The sequence below is a fragment of the Tursiops truncatus genome, chromosome 21 (genome assembly GCF_011762595.2).
Source record: "Tursiops truncatus isolate mTurTru1 chromosome 21, mTurTru1.mat.Y, whole genome shotgun sequence".
Classification (NCBI taxonomy): domain Eukaryota; kingdom Metazoa; phylum Chordata; class Mammalia; order Artiodactyla; family Delphinidae; genus Tursiops; species Tursiops truncatus.
In genome coordinates, this window is record NC_047054.1 from 23,378,956 (window position 1) to 23,395,417 (window position 16,462).

The window sequence follows — 16,462 nt, forward strand, 5'->3', positions numbered from 1 at the left end:
TATTCCTCTTTATTCTTGGTAATTTTCTCTGTTCTGAAGATTACTTTGCCTGATACTAATACTCTAGCTTTCTTTTGATTAGTGTTTGCATGATTCATCATTTTATATCCTTGTACTTTTTTTTTTTTTTTTTGTGGTACGCGGGCCTCTCACCGTTGTGGCCTCTCCCGTTGCGGAGCACAGGCTCTGGACGCGCAGGCTCAGCGGCCATGGCTCATGGGCCCAGCCGCTCCACGGTATGTGGGATCCTCCTGGACCGGGGCACAAACCCGCGTCCCCCGCATCAGCAGGCAGACTCTCAACCACTGCGCCACCAGGGAAGTCCTATCCTTCTACTTTTAACCCACATTTTTACAAAGTTTCTCATAGACAGCGTATACTATGGTCTTGCATTTGCATCCAATGTGAAAATTTGTCTTAGTATGTTTAGGCAATTTACATCTATCTCAATTAGTATGTTTAGATGATTTTACAGTGAAAAGTATGTTATATGATTTTGTATGTTTAGACAGATGAAAATCTGTCTTAGTATGTTTAGATGATTTACATTTAACATAATTATCACTTAATGTGGTTGGAATAAAATCTATCATCTTGCTCACTGTTTCTATGTTTTGTCTCCTCCCTTTTTCCTTCTGTTCCTGTGTTCATCTGGATTAACTAAATATATTTTTATGATTCCATTTTCTCTCTATTATTGTCTTATTACTTATAGTTTTATTTATGGAGCTATATATAATTGATACATAACACTGTATTAATTTTAGATGTATAACATAATGATTTGATACATGTATATATTGTGAAGAGATTACCACAGTAAGTTCAGTTAACATAAATCGCCTCACATAGTCATAATCCTTTTTCTTGTGATGAGAACCTACTCTCTTAGCAGCTTTCAACTATACAATATAGTACTGTTAACTATACTTTTTCTTTTTAATGGTTTCAGTGGTTGTCCTAGAGTTTACAATACACATCTTTAGCTAACCAGAGCCTAACTTCAAGTAAATTATACCAGATCATATGTAAAGATGCTATAATAGTATATTCCCTCCTCACCTTTGAGCTACTGTCATAAATTTTACTTTTTTCTTTTTTTTTTTTTGCTGTACGTGGGCCTCTCACTGTTGTGGCCTCTCCCGTTGCGGAGCACAGGCTCCGGACGCGCAGGCTCAGTGGCCATGGCTCACGGGCCCAGCCGCTCCGCGGCATGTGGGATCCTCCCGGCCAGGGCACGAACCCGCATCCCTGCATCGGCAGGCGGACTCTCAACCACTGCACCACCAGGGAAGCCCATAAATGTTACTTTTACATATGCTTTAAACACAAATTCATGTCTAATATTTCTGCATTATAGTCAGCTATCTTTCAGAATGATTAAAAATCTTTAATTAAAAATTTTAATTAGACAAATGAATTTTATATTTACTTTCATTTATTCCATTACAGCACACTTACTTTCTTGTATAGATCCAACTTTCTGTCTAGTATCACATACCCTCTGCCTTAAGAACTTCCTTAAGGGATTTCTGATAATGCAGGTCTGATGACAGTGAATTCTCTCAGTTTCTGTGATACTGAGAGAATATTCCTCTGAGAGAATATTTATCCTTTGTTTTTTAAAGATTACTTTTGCTGGGTACAGAATTCTGTACTGAAAACTTCTTCCCTTTTAGTGCTTTAAAGATGTCACTGCACTGTGTTTTGGTTTGCACAGGGTCAAATGACAAGTCTGCTGTAATTCTTTTTTCCTCTGTAATGAGCTTTTTCCTCTACTTCAATATTTTCTCTTCAAGTTTTTGGCAGTTTGAAAATGATATGCTTAGGTGCTTTTTCTGTCATTTGTTTCTTTTGGGGGATTATCTTGCCTCATGTTCTCTGAGCTTCCTGGACCTCTGATTTGGTGTTTATCATTAATTTTACAGAATACTTAGCCATTATTTCTTCTCTCCCATTCTCTTTCTCTTCTCCTTCTGAGATTTTAATTAGAAATTCAGACCATTTGATGTCATCTCACAGCTCCTGGAGACTCTGCTGCATTTCTTCGCATTTGTCTCTGCATTTCAGTTTAATTTGTACTGGCCTATCTTGCAGTTTACAGATTCTTTCCTTGGTTATGCCAAGTTGACTAATGAGCTTTCTTGTCTCTGTTACTGTGCTTTTCATTTCTAGAATTTTCATTTGATTTTCTTATAATGTCTATCTCTCTGATGAAATATCCTACCTGAGCACGCACGCTGTCTGCCTTTTCTACTGTAGGCCTTAACATATCAACCAGTGTTATTTTAAATTCCATGTCTGACAGTTCCAATATCTGTGCCCTAAGAATTTGGTTCTGTAAATTCCCTTGTCTCAAAAGTGCTTTGCTTTTCCTTGCTTCTTTCTATGCCTCATAATTTTTTTGAAAGCAGGATATCCTCTGTAGGACAGCTGAGACTGAGGTAAATAGTTTCTGTGCTGGGAAATGGGCACGCCTTTCCTTCTGCTAGGCCTTCAGCGTGTGGAGGTAGAGGCATTCTATTGTCAGAATGTGAACTTGGTTTGGAATTTGTTGCTGCTATGGTTACCCACAATGCACCACAGGCTCCGAATGCCTCTAGCCATACCTAAGGGTGTTTAGGGTAGAGCCTGCTTTGCCAGAGGGTTTTTCCTCAGTGTCTGCTCAACCTGCTTTTTTAGGTCTTCCCTATGCTGCACCCGGGATGGTCTGTCAGCCTCCATGCTCTTGCGACTCTCATGGAATTCCACTGCTACCTGTTACTCCAAATCTGTCAGCCTGTATGGGGGTGGGTGGGAGTTCTCTGATATTCCGATTAAGCCTCAGCTTTATTTAGACAAGCCCTATGTTCCGAGGTGTCTGGGGATAGCCTTCTCAGTGTTCCTGCCCTGCCCCCTCTGCCAAAGTTCTGGGCCCAGCATATATTCCTCCCTTCCCCCAGGTAGAGGGTTTTTCTTTCTTTTCTTCTCACAGGAGTTGAAGGCTTCTGTCTCATAGGAGACAGGGAGGAAGGAGAAGCCAGATAGGGCTTCATGTCTTTTCGGAAGCGTCTACTGCTCCCCTCCTCCAGACCTGCCCTATAATGCCAGTTCCCCCCACCCTGGCCTCTGCTTTGTAAGCAGCGAGGGCAGTCTGCGGAGAAGAGCCTGTGAGTGGGTGCGAACTCTCATGTGTCTGTGGCCCCCAGGGGTTCTATACTCGCTTGCTAGTCCACACTAAGCGTTTAGCAGGTCATTAAACATTTTAACTGAATTCTTCTGAGCAGTGGTCATGTTCCCTGTGCCAGGTAAACAAGTGTTTCCATCCCCCCTTTTTCTTGGAAGTGCCTGCCTTTCCTTCCATTTCAGGTTAGGTGGTTGCCCTGCAACCTCAGCTCTCTGATGGAGTCAAGAAAACTGCAACTTTGCAGCTGCCCAGGGTTTGTTGTTGCTGCAAGAGTGGGAACAGTGCTCTCTCCAGCTTTCTCTAAGTGAAAGCTACAAGCCCCCAACTATCTACTTCTTAGCCAAGCTTTGAGAACAATGTGACTAACATGGCTAGCTCTGCTCACATCAGGCATATACGAGAGAAAATAGCTTCAGGTCAAACTTCCACGTCAGCAACAAAAACATCTAATCCCAAAAAGGCACACAAATTATCTTAAAATGTACACCGTATCAGGGAATTTACATGTCAGATTTACATAGCTGCTGAAGGAATTATGTCACACACAATAGTTCTGACGTTTTAAATATGACGTTAAATTCTAACTATCAACGTGTAAAAATTGTACTATTTAGAATAAGTAATACATGATGTAACTGTATAACAACTATACTGTGTACTTCTCTCTGTATAACAAAAAGGTAAAGAGAAAAAAATACATGTAATAAAAACACCTTTCATTCAGTGTTAAACTTCACTCAGTTCACTTTTTACCAAACCTCTGTGTTACCAGCATTGCAAAATTTCAGTTCCTTGAAGACTGAAACTACTTTCACTTTGCACCTGATGTGTACAGAGCTTATATACCTCAGGCCACTTACGACACAAGGACAGAGGCAATGTGACAGGAATGGTCTGGAAAGCCAGTCTGTGTTACTGTACCACCAAAAAGAATATACACCACTATATATTTTCATAGTACAGTGGAATTGAAAGGACATTAAAACAAAATTTAACTACCTCCTTTTGCTAAAAGAAACATCACTTGAGCTGTATTCGGAGGAAAATACCTGAATAAAAACTCTTCAATGTCTTTGTTTCAATGAAACATTTCTACTTTAATCCATGGCTTTCCTTAGCTCAATGCTGTTGCAGTACTTAAATAATACATCTATTGTGTAAATGTATTACAGCTGCATAAATACTTAAGATGAACACTGGAAGGCAGGGCCTAATTTTAGAAACAGGATCTCACAAGATCCCAAATTTAATTACTTGTTAATGTTTGTAGGGACAGAAAATGCTCAGATTTTCTGACAGAGGTACAAAGAGAAATAAACTGGTGTAAATTTTATAAAAATCACGGCAAGAAAATATAAATTAAAATCAAGATAATCTGTATTTTCTGTGAGGCCGGCAAAGTCAACTGAAAACATCTAGTGAGGGTAAAGAAATGGATACCTTCGCATATAAATTGGTCCCAAAAATTGGTGCAAACTTTAGGATGGGCATTAGGCAGGCTACTGAAATTTTTTTCAAACATGCCTTATCTTTTGACCCACCAATTATACTTTAAGAAAACTACAATAAGGAGATAACCAAGCAAGTGTACATATATTTATGTGCAAGGACTGAGCATTATTTATAATAGCATATAGCAAAAAAATAAAACAAACACTAAGTTTCTCTTTGTGGAGCATAAGAAAAGGTGTTTTAAAGTATGTCCCTATCTGGAATACCACATAGCTATTAAAAAATGACCTAAAACAGTATCAGGGCCCCAGGGGAGTAGCTACTGGGAGGAGTCCTAGATTTTAAGGATAAAGCTGAAATCGCTGAAGCTTCCAGGCAGAAAAGAACAAGTTACCAGCAATGGGGGGACAGTCAGATTGTCATCGGACTTCATACAGAAACACCACCTAACAGTATGTCACTGCCACACATCAGCACTCCGACTGAACTGACTCTGCTTCTCTGCTACCTGTCTAACCAACTGCAAAACCACAGATCCACTGAGTTAATAACCAGATAGCGGAATAAAGTAACCAGATGAGTAAGATTAAAACACCTAATATTTTGGTACTATTTTATATTTTTAATGTTACTAATAATAGTTAACCTGCTGATACTACTATTCTTACTATGTGCCAGGCTCCGTTCCAAGCTCTAAGCATTTTTACTTATATTAGCTCATTTAATCCCCATAAGGACCACTGAAGTACAGATAGCACTATTCCTATTTTATAGGTGAGGAATCTAAGACAGAGAGGGGTTAAGTATTACTAGGCAGTATCTTGCCTAAGCTAGTAAGGAGCAGAGCCAAGAGTTAAACCTACAGATCAACTACTCAGACCATCCTCTTGACCACTGCATTTATACTGCCTCTAATGAATAAGATTCTGATTTAAGAAAATAAATACCTCTGAAATAAAACACATACCTAGGTCCAACTACTCTGGGTTCACTTACCTATTTAATTTTTTTAAATTACTACACAATAGACTTTCTCCTTACTTATGCTATATCTCATTTTTGGACATTTGCTTCTATCACAGATAGAATGAAGGGTGAATCTTCAGTGTGACTGAAAGCTTGCCCACTCAACATTTCCTCTCTAGAGCTAAGACTGCCACCTAGTGAGCTAAAACAAATAACTTGATCAGCGTAATTATTTTGAGAAATAAAATACAAAAAAAGACAGACAGGTGGACAGTGAGAAAGACAAATGTTAAGATATGCATCTGTGGGCTTGCCTGGTGGCGCAGTGGTTAGGAATCCGCCTGCCAATGCAGGGGACACGGGTCAAGCCCTGGTCCAGGAAAATCCCACAGGCCGCGGAGCAACTAAGTCCGTGCGCCACAACTACTGAGTCTGCGCTCTAGACCCTGCAAGCCACAACTACTGAGCACGCAAGCCTAGAGCCCGTGCTCTGCAACAAGAGAAGCCACCGCAGTGAGAAGCCTGCACACCACAATGAAGAGTATCCCCCGCTCGCCACAACTAGAGAAAGCCCATGAGCAGCAACAAAGACCCAACACAGCCATAAATAAATAAATAAATAAATTTATATATATATATAAAAAGATGTGCATCTGTTTTCAATAGGTTTTCTCTGGAAACACATAATTTAATCATTAACAAAAAACCTCCGTTTTTAAAATTAGTGACTTACGCAATACCGACACTTTCAACTAAAAGAACAGCATCTTACCCCTGAGGATCCTGTGGGTGGCTGTGAGCCCCAGGGTCTCTACAGCACTGTATGAACACCAGAGCAACATGTTGTACCATATGTGTACCCATGTCATTCCACCCTCCGCCTGGGCTCAAGGACAGAAATCTCATTCACTTTGCTATCCCTCATATCACTGAATGTGCTGAATGAAGGAACGCAGGAAAAGAAGCTTGAAGACAACATATCGTAATATTTCTGTTTTATGAACATAAACTGTACCTTTAATATAACTCTCAACCTGGGCAATTCTGCTCCCCAGGGAATTTTTGGTAATGTCTGGATACATTTTTGGGTGTCACACTGTGGGGAAAGGTATGCTAATGGCATCTAAAGCAGCAAGGGATACTGCTAATCATCCCAAAATGCACTGTGACAACCCTATCAAAAAAATTATCCAGCTCCAAATATCAATACTGCCAAGACTGAAAAACCTGCATCCTCCCAACTATCTTTATTAGAAAGTATACAGATTAATGATAAATACCAATTTATAATAAACTGAGCCTAGAACCCAATTCTGTTTTATGTATATAAACAAAGTATTTCTTATACTGGTTTAATACACACTTGATTTTCTAAGAATATAAAGTGTATAATGTATATGAATACAGTATGATTAACCTTTGTAATCACAGAAAAGCTACACCTTTTGTTTTTTAGAACTTTACCAAGAATTCTTTATCACTTAAGGAAAACACCAATTATGGTATATAAGTTGCCAATGAATCACACCTTCATTAGTTCACTTGTAGCTACCACATTCAATGGTAATTCTATATAAAAATGTAAACAGCTATTTCATTTATATTCCATTTATATCTGAGTATGTATAATGTGCTTCAACAATTACAAATATCGAAATAAATTTTAAAAATATAAATCTGCACTTCTCTTTTTATGAATCCAGCATACACCCATACCAAACCCTGAGAAAGCACACAAAAAAAGAAAAAGGCAAAAATCCTTAAATACATTAGTAAAAGGAACACAGAAATACAGGCGCCAAAGAAGGGTTATTCTAGGACTAAAAGGATGGTTCAATATTGAGAAATCTAGTAACGTATTTCACCAATAGCAGTAAAGATCTTTAAAAGATGCAAAAATAATTTATTGTTTACCTTCCCAATATTTTCCTGATTTATATGGCTGTTTCATTAACATAAAAAATACATATACATATATCCACCGTATCAGGTCTGTAAGGATATTTGCTGCAGCAATGTTAAGTGTTTAAAAATCCATGCATCAGAGACACCTATGAAACAGAATACTAAATAGCCACACAGGGGGACTTCCCCTGTGGTCCAGTGGGTAAGACTCTGCGGTCCCAAAGCAGCGTGCCTAGGTTTGATCCCTGATCAGGGAACGAGATTCCCCAGGCATGCCGCAACTAAAGATCCCGCATGCTGCAACTAAGAAGTCCACATGCCACAACAAACATCCCATGTGCCGCAACTAAGACTGGCACAACCCAAATAAATAAATAAATAATAAAATAAATAATATCCTAAAAATAAATAAATAGCCACACAGCATCACTGAATACCTGTAGTATACAGAAAGTAAACTAGAGAAATAAACACTAAACTATTTACAGCACTTATTTCTAGATGTGTGGGATTTTACTAAAAAGCATATATGATTACTTTTATAATCTGAGGTGCAAAAAGTGAAAATCCTCATTTTGTCTTTATAGCCAAGTAATGAGGAGATGGGAGGAGTTTAAGCCTTGCGAAAGGCCATATAACATGGCAAATGAAATCAGGTAATACTAAGGAACAGAACTGTAGGTAAAAAATACACAAACAGGGGCTTCCCTGGTGGCGCAGTGGTTGAGAGTCCACCTGCCAATGCAGGGGACACGGGTTCGTGCCCTGGTCCGGGAAGATCCCACATGCCACGGAGCGGCTGGGCCCGATCCCACATGCCACGGAGCGGCTGGGCCCGTGAGCCATGACCACTGAGCCTGCGCGTCCAGAGCCTGTGCTCTGCAAGGGAGAGGCCACAGCAGTGAGAGGCCCGCGTACCGCAAAAAAAATAAAAATAAACAGGAAAACACTGACCAAAGTTAAAACAACAGTATCCACAGAAAGCACACACAAGGCACACAAAAATCACAATGGCTTAGTGTAAGGAGTACTATGAGGGTTACTGCTAAATCCAAGTGTACTCCTAAAATTTCTCCAATGAAATACCATCAAGAAATCCTACAGTTTCATGCTACTCTTACAGAGCTACTGCAATCTCTCTCCTATCAAACATTTGCCTCAATTTAAACATCTACTTCCAGAACAGATATGCTACACTATGCTGCCATCTACAGAACAGACTTAATACTAAAAATTCCCACTGAGAAGGTTTACGTTGTTGAAAGTGCCAAGATAAATGAAAGAGAAACTAAAAATAGCGATGTACTATATTGGGAAGTAGAAAAGAGAAATACGTGTTGGAATCAGAGAGATGATAAAGAATAAGTCATTAGACGATGTTTCAAGTTAAAAAAATAACAGTATGAGCATATTATTTAGCAAGATGGGAAAAACCACCAGAAGAATCTAAAATAAAACCAGTTAAGTTACTTGCCAGAAAAAAAAGGGACTGGAACTAGAGAAAGGAAAAGCACATCTGCTGTTTATTGTAAGATCTTCCTTACTATTTGAACATGTGATACTTGTGATAAGTTTTTTTTAATACTGTGAAAATCTTCTTCAAATGGATTAACTATGCTTAAGAATAAAGGAATCAGTTGTTTCTTTGTTTAAACTCAGAAGGACTTAAAAATCAAGTTTTTAAAAGGAAGAAATCAATTTGACAATTATAAAAGTTTACATAACACCAAAATTCCAAGTAAAAGAGACTCAGGCAATACAAACATTGCTCAGCCAAATCTTTCTTAAATGAGCACCTATCATTACAACGTACAGAAGGAGCTGACTACTAACTTGTTTACATACAGGAAGCTTACCTTATTTATTAGAAATGGCATTATAGAAGAGCCGGAATACTTTGCAAATTTCATTTAATTAACAAACATTTATCGAGAACCAACTATATATCAATACAAGGTATTCTGGATGAAGATTTTCCCAAAAATACAATATTCTATTTCCTACAAAAAATCATGGTCATCTAAGTAACCTTAGGTTGACTAAACTACAGCACCACAAGCCTGATTATCTACAGCCAGATAACACATAAGAGAAAACCTTAGGGTTACTGTACAAATTACAAGTCATAATCAAGACAGGTTTGGGCTCTATAGGGACAATATTTGTAAATGCACTTCTTATACAAAATTACTCATTCAACAGAAACTCTTTCATTTAATGTCATTAAAAAAAGTCAATATGACTACCAGGTTGACACAGCAATAGTTTCACTGTTTGCAGTCTATACTACTATCGTACTATATGTCCCTCTATATTTTTAGAATATTTTGCTGGGAGTTTGTATCACTTTTGAAATTTTATAATTAAAATGACATTCAATCCTTTTCTTGCCTTTTGATAAAACTTCAAAATTAATACAAATTTAGAGTAAAACATAATTGCTTACATGAGAATATCTACTTGTATAGAAAAGAAATTTCTTGTGACTAAACCCTTGTTTAATTACTATTTTACTGGAAAATATTGATGAAATATTTTAAACTAAAATCCAAAATGTAAGTATCACACATTTAGTACAAGACAACATATAGCTTAGCATACAACTCTAAAATTGCCAGAAAGAAAAAATTAATCTCCTTTCTTATCCAATTTCATAATCAAAAAATTCTAAGTTATTTAAGAGACTATCAGTCTCCACAAAAAGTTTATTCTTTTTCCCATCCTGAAACAAGCTTTCATATCAAGATATGAAGTAATATTTGTAAAACAACAGAAATAAATAAACTGCTGTTTGGTACAGCTGAGCTATGAGCATAAGAAATCATGAACTGCTATACTATGACTGTACCTAAAATCTTTCAAATTACACATTTCAAATTGCATTGTGAGAAACAATACATTAGACATAGAAGTTATTAGCGTTGAGATGATAATGCTAAAAAAGCAGTATTATAAAATTTAAGTTATAATTGTATTATAATATTATAAATTCTGTCACCCTAAATTTGTAACACATCTGCAAATTAAAGAAAGTATTTATACAGAAAGGCTCACCTTCATCCACAGAAAACTGACAGCTCTTATCATTGAAGAAAAGAATTTTCTTCTTATCAGGACGGTTTACAAATAGTATCTGGTCCCCTAAAGCCTTAAAGATAAAGAAAAAATTTTCAGTTAACTCCAAATTACATCACCCAAGACAAAAACATTTTTTTTTTTAAAAAACAACAAAGGACTCCCACTTCCTTTAACCCTCAGTACACCATTAGGGTCCACTAGACCAAATTTTAATTCTTGAGTTTCTTTCTTGAGCAGTTCTATTTTTAAGAATTGATATTTTGAGACTTTTATTCTTAGAGATCATCCAAAGTACATAAAGAAAAAAATTGTTTTAAATAGAAAATTCAATCTATGTTGCAATTACAATTTGGGTCTACTGGACCCTTTCATTAATCTGTGAGAAAAACTGTGGAAACTCATTGTTCTTACTTTTCCTTTACCTTGAAATATTTTGTTATTCATCATTATCCATCTATCATTTCCAATTATGCTTTGAAAAGCTAGAATAGTAAGAAAATGGAAGAATGATTAAATCACCTAAAAATGTGTGTGCAACTATGAGATAAATAGCCATCCTTCAGTTTTCTTCCTGCACTGCCCAAAATACTGCATCATCTTTAAAGAAAATATAAAGACTTGAGTAGTCTTTACTATCTTTTAGCTTTCACTGAGCACAGTTGACAATTAAAAATTTTTCATTTTCTACTACTCTAGCAATGACAAGAAAATTGATATAAGATATTTCATTATTATTAATTAATGAGAACAAGAATGCAGAAAGCCTGATAGCAGTAATCTGGACTATAATGATGATGGTAAAATTCATCACAGAAATAAAGTCTCAATCTATGAGCCTTTAGATAACAATAATCTCAGCCATAGGCATCAATGTGTGAACTACATGGACTTAACAGATATATAAAGAACATTCCATCCAAAAGCAATAGAATACACATTATTCTCAAGTACACACTTGACATTCTCCAGGATAGTTAATATGTTAAGCCACAAAACGAGCCTTAACAAATCACATCAAGCACCTTTTCTGACCACAATGGTACATAAAACTAAAAATCAATTACAAGATGGAAAATTCACAAATATGCAGAGATTAAGCAATATGCAGAAATTAAGCAATATGCTGCTAATCACTGGGTCAAAGAAGAAATTTAAACATACCTTGAAAAAAATGAAAATGGAAATACAACATACCAAAACTTATGAGAGGTTAAAAAAAAAAAGCAATTCTAAGAGAAAGTTCATAGGTATAAATGCCTACATCGAAAAACAAGAACAATATCGGATAACCTAAATTTACACCTCAAAGAACTAGAAAAAGAACAAATGAAGCATGAAGTTAGTAGAAGGAAGGAACTAACAAAGATTAGAGTAGAAATAAAGTTAAATAGAGACTAAAAAGACAACAGAAAAGAGTAATGAAACTATGAGCGGGTTCTTTGAAAAGATAAACAAAATTGACAAACCTTTAGCTCAACTATCCAAGAAAAAAGGACAGAAAACTCAATTAAATCAGAAATGAAATGAAAGGCATTACAAATAATACCACAGAATACAAAGAATAAGAGACTACTATGAACGTACACCAACAAAATTGGACAACCTAGAGGAAATGGATGAATTTCTAGAAACATATAAGCTATCAAGACTGAATCATGAAGAAATAGGAATTCTGAACAGATCAGTTACTAATAAAGAAATTGAATAAGTAATCAAAAATCTCCCAACAAACAAAAGTCCAGGACCAGATAACTTCACTAGTGAACTCTACTGAACAAAGAAGAATATCAATCCTTCTCAAACTCGTCCAAAAAACTGAAGCAGTTCATCAAACTCATTTTTCGAGGCCAGCATTACCCTGATACCAAAACCAGATAAAGTATGCTACAAGAAAAGAAAATTACAGGCCAATATCCCTAATGAACATAGATGCAAAAAATCCTCAACCAAATAGTCAACACACCAAATTTAACAATACATTGAAAGAATCACACACCACAATCAAGTGGGATTTATTCCAGGCATGCAAGGATGGTTCAATATCTGCAAATCAATCAATGTGATACAGCACATTAACAAAATGAAAGATAAAAATCATATGATCATTTCAGTAAATGCAGAAAAAGCATTTGGCAAAACTCAACATCCACTTATGATAACTCTCCACAATGTGGATACCAAGGTAACATACCTCAACATAATAAAGGTATGAGTCTTGGTGAGGATATGGAGAAAAGGGAACCCTACTGCACTGTTGGTATGAATGTAAACTGATGTAGGCACCTTGGAAAACAGTATGGAGGTTCCTCAAAAAATTAAAAATAAAACTACCATATGATTCAGCAATATCACTTCTGGGTATTTTTATCCAAAGAAAATGAAAACACTAACTTAAAAAGATATATGCACCACCTTGTTCAGTGCAGCATTATTTACAGTAGCCAAGATATGGAAACAACCTAAGTGCCCAATGATGTATGAATGGATAAGGAAAATGTGTTATATATAAACAATGGAATATTACGCAGCCATAAAAAAGAATGAAATCTTGCCATTTGCGACAACATGGATGGACCTTGAGGGCATTATGCTAAGTCAAGTAGGTCAGACTGAGAAAGACAAATACTGTATGATCTCACTTATATGTGAAATCTTAAATAAATAAATATATATATATATATGCTCACAGATACAGAGAACAGATTGATGGTCCCAAGAGGCAGTGAGTGGGTCAAGGGGTGGGCAAAATGCAAGAAAGGGGTCAAAAGGTACAAACTTCCAGTTGTAAAGTAAGTCAGAGATGCACTATACATTATGATGACTATAGTTAATAATACTGTATTGCATATTTGAAAGTTGCTGAGAGATCTTAAAAGTTCTCATCACAAAATAATTTTTTTGATAACTATGTATGTGACGCATTTAACCAGACTTACTATGATCATTTTTTACAATTAAAGAATTTTTAATTAAAAAAACCCTTAGTTCATTCAATACACCATCTTAAAATTAAACCATATCACAAACACAGAGTTATTAAAATTATTCTGGAAGTTAATTTAATTATTAGAAAACCCCCAAAAAACAACTACTGAGAGATGAATAATCTGGAACAGCCACTGGTTTTTCTCATTGTCTATATGGTCAACAAAATGACAGTAAAAGTTATCTTCTATCTCCACCAAGAACTGAAGAAAAGGAAACAACACAGAAGGGATTTAACTTAATTAGGCCAAATTTCTCCCTTGAGAAATTACTTAGAACATATCTTCACATATTTAAAATGTGAGGATTTTTAAAAACTTGGGGCTTCAAACAATTTAGAAATAATACTGCTTGCAAATGACAGACTGTGTGCTTTTCATGACCCCTTTTCAGCTCTACTCCTTAAGGAAGAGAGCCATTAAAAACAGGGTAACAGGGACTTCCCTGGTTAAGAATCTACTTGCCAACGCAGGGGACACAGGTTCGATCCCTGATCCGGAAAGATTCCACATTCTGCGGAGCAACTAAGCCCGTGTGCCACAGCTACTGAGGCTGTGTTCTAGAGCCCACAAGCCACAACTACTGAGCCCACATGCCACAACTACTGAAGCCTGCACACCTAGAGCCCATGCTCTGCAACAAGAGAAGCCACCACAATGAGAAGCCCACACACTGCAACCAAGAGTAGCCCCCACTCGCCGCAACCAGAGAAAGCCCACGTGCAGAAATGGAGACCCAACGCAGCCAAAAAAAAAAAAAAGAAAAAGAAAAAAAGTGGAAGCCAAATGTTAAAAAAAAAAAAAATAGGGTGACAATGTGACTTTACATCACAAAATTATTTAAAATAGAAAAAGCAATTATCAGTTTACGTTACTATTCTACTTTAGAATGTAATATAAAGCCTACCAAAGAGTAACAATACTAGCCTGTATCAAAATGGGAAAAAGAATAGAGCAGGAAATGTACCTAGCACTCCCAACTGTTAAGCTAGGATTCAGTAGTTCTACCTTTCAACATGCTATAAATAGTGCACAATTTATCAACTTTGGTCACATATTATTTGCAACATTTGTGCAGGTTAAGTTTAGACACTTAAGTGAAAATCTTAAAAACAGTTCTTCATCTGGTAATGGCCAAGTAGCTCCTAAGGGATCAGCCCACCGGAAGAAAACTACTATACTAATCTCTGGACAAGACATTTTAAAAAGAATAGAGCTAAAAGAACAAAACAGATGTGTCGTATGCCATCCACCACAGAGAATACAAAGTTTGAAGTTTGACTCTAGTCAAGACAAATGCCCACTTAAAAACAAAATAAACAAACAAAAACACTCCTTGGAGGAATATAACAGAATCCTGAGCCATATAATTCAGTGTTCAAGACTCAACAGAAATTAGGTATATGAAGAAAGAAAACATGACCCGTACTCAAGAGACGAAGTCTCAGAGCAGACCATCCCCAAGATGACCCAGCTCTTGAAATTAGGAGAATTTTAAAGCAGCTACAAGAAATTACACGCAGGATGTAATGTAAAATATGCTTGTAATGAATGGAAAAAAAACAAAATCTCAGAAAAGAAACAGAAACCTAAGAAAGAATGAAAAGAAAAGTCTAGATGGAACTTCCCTGGTGGTCCAGTGGTTAAGACTCCATGCTCAATCCCTGGTCAGGGAACTAGATCCCACATGCCACAAATAAGACCCTGGTGCAGCCAAATAAATATTAAAAAAAAAAAACCAAAAAAAACAAAAAACCTCTCTTGAGGGGATTGTTAAAAAAAAAGAAAGGTCTAGAACTGAAAATACAATCTATAAAGAATTAACCAATTGGGCTTAATAACAAATTGGAGGTAAAAAAAGTCAGTACAATTAACAACAGATCAATACAACAACAAAGTCCAAAAGCACGCGTGCATGCGCGCACACACACACACACACACACACACACACACACACACACACACACACACACACACACAGTCTAAGGGACTTGTGGGACAATACCAAAAAAGCTAACGTGTGTAACTGAATTACCAAGAAGTAGAGAAAGAAGCATGTTTTCTCCACAGGTAGCAAAAAGAATGAACCTGCTTACAGGTTAACATCAATCGCTAGCAATTTTGAATAACAGAGACTCGCAGCCTTCCCAAGAGAGTTGAAAATTTAAACAGGAAATGTAGACTCTATCACTTTTACTAATAGCCCCTTTAGGAATTCGAAACAACCAATTATAAATGTTCTTGTGTTTTAATGCCTCTGATTCCCTCAGGTTAGCAATATGCACAAGCGTTGTTGAAGGAGTTCTTAAATACAAACATAACAACTTATAAGAAAAAGACTGTCTTTGAGGAAATCTTTCCAGAAATATTTTGAAGAATCAATCATACACAACAACACAAAAGGGAGCTGTCAAAAGTTCCACAAAAATGGTTATGCTCTGTCCTGCTCTACAGCACAAAACACAAATTTCAAATCTCTAACTGGCTCGTAACAACCCCAAGTATATATGATGGAGGAGGTTTTAAAAATAACTTTTTTTAAGTCATGATATTTTTTAAAACCAAAAGATATTATTAATTCAAATTATATTAAGGCATAGAAAGAAAAGAGAGGTTACCTTGACAGCTTTCTGGGAATTGGGCAGTCCTTCCTCAATGTCTTCTAAAAGAATTCCTCCTAAGCCTCGCTGGTCATGCTTATCTAAAAGCCGAAGTAGGGCCTTCTTATCTTTCAAGTTGTACTTGGGCTTGAAGGCATACTTTCCATCTATTACTTCAATTTTGGGATTATTGACTAATGCCTGTAACAGTGACACAATTTGGACATATTAACAAAAGGAAATACCATATATACATTATTTAATTCTACCAATTATTAAAAAAAACACAATACTCGTATTACAGTGGCAAA

General features: G+C 36.4%; 1 protein-coding gene across 3 annotated transcripts in view; it reads right to left on the bottom strand.

The window, feature by feature from the left end:
* GTF2E2 (general transcription factor IIE subunit 2) overlaps positions 1–16,462 on the bottom strand; it is a 74,729-nt gene that overhangs the window by 20,630 nt on the left and 37,637 nt on the right. For all 3 annotated transcript variants that reach the window (XM_019921400.3, XM_019921397.3, XM_019921398.3), the window contains 2 exons: positions 16,170–16,352; positions 10,544–10,637 (listed from right to left, as the gene is read on the bottom strand). In XM_019921400.3, the coding sequence (XP_019776959.1) occupies positions 10,544–10,637; positions 16,170–16,352 (277 nt within the window). The remainder of the gene's footprint in view (positions 1–10,543; positions 10,638–16,169; positions 16,353–16,462) is intronic.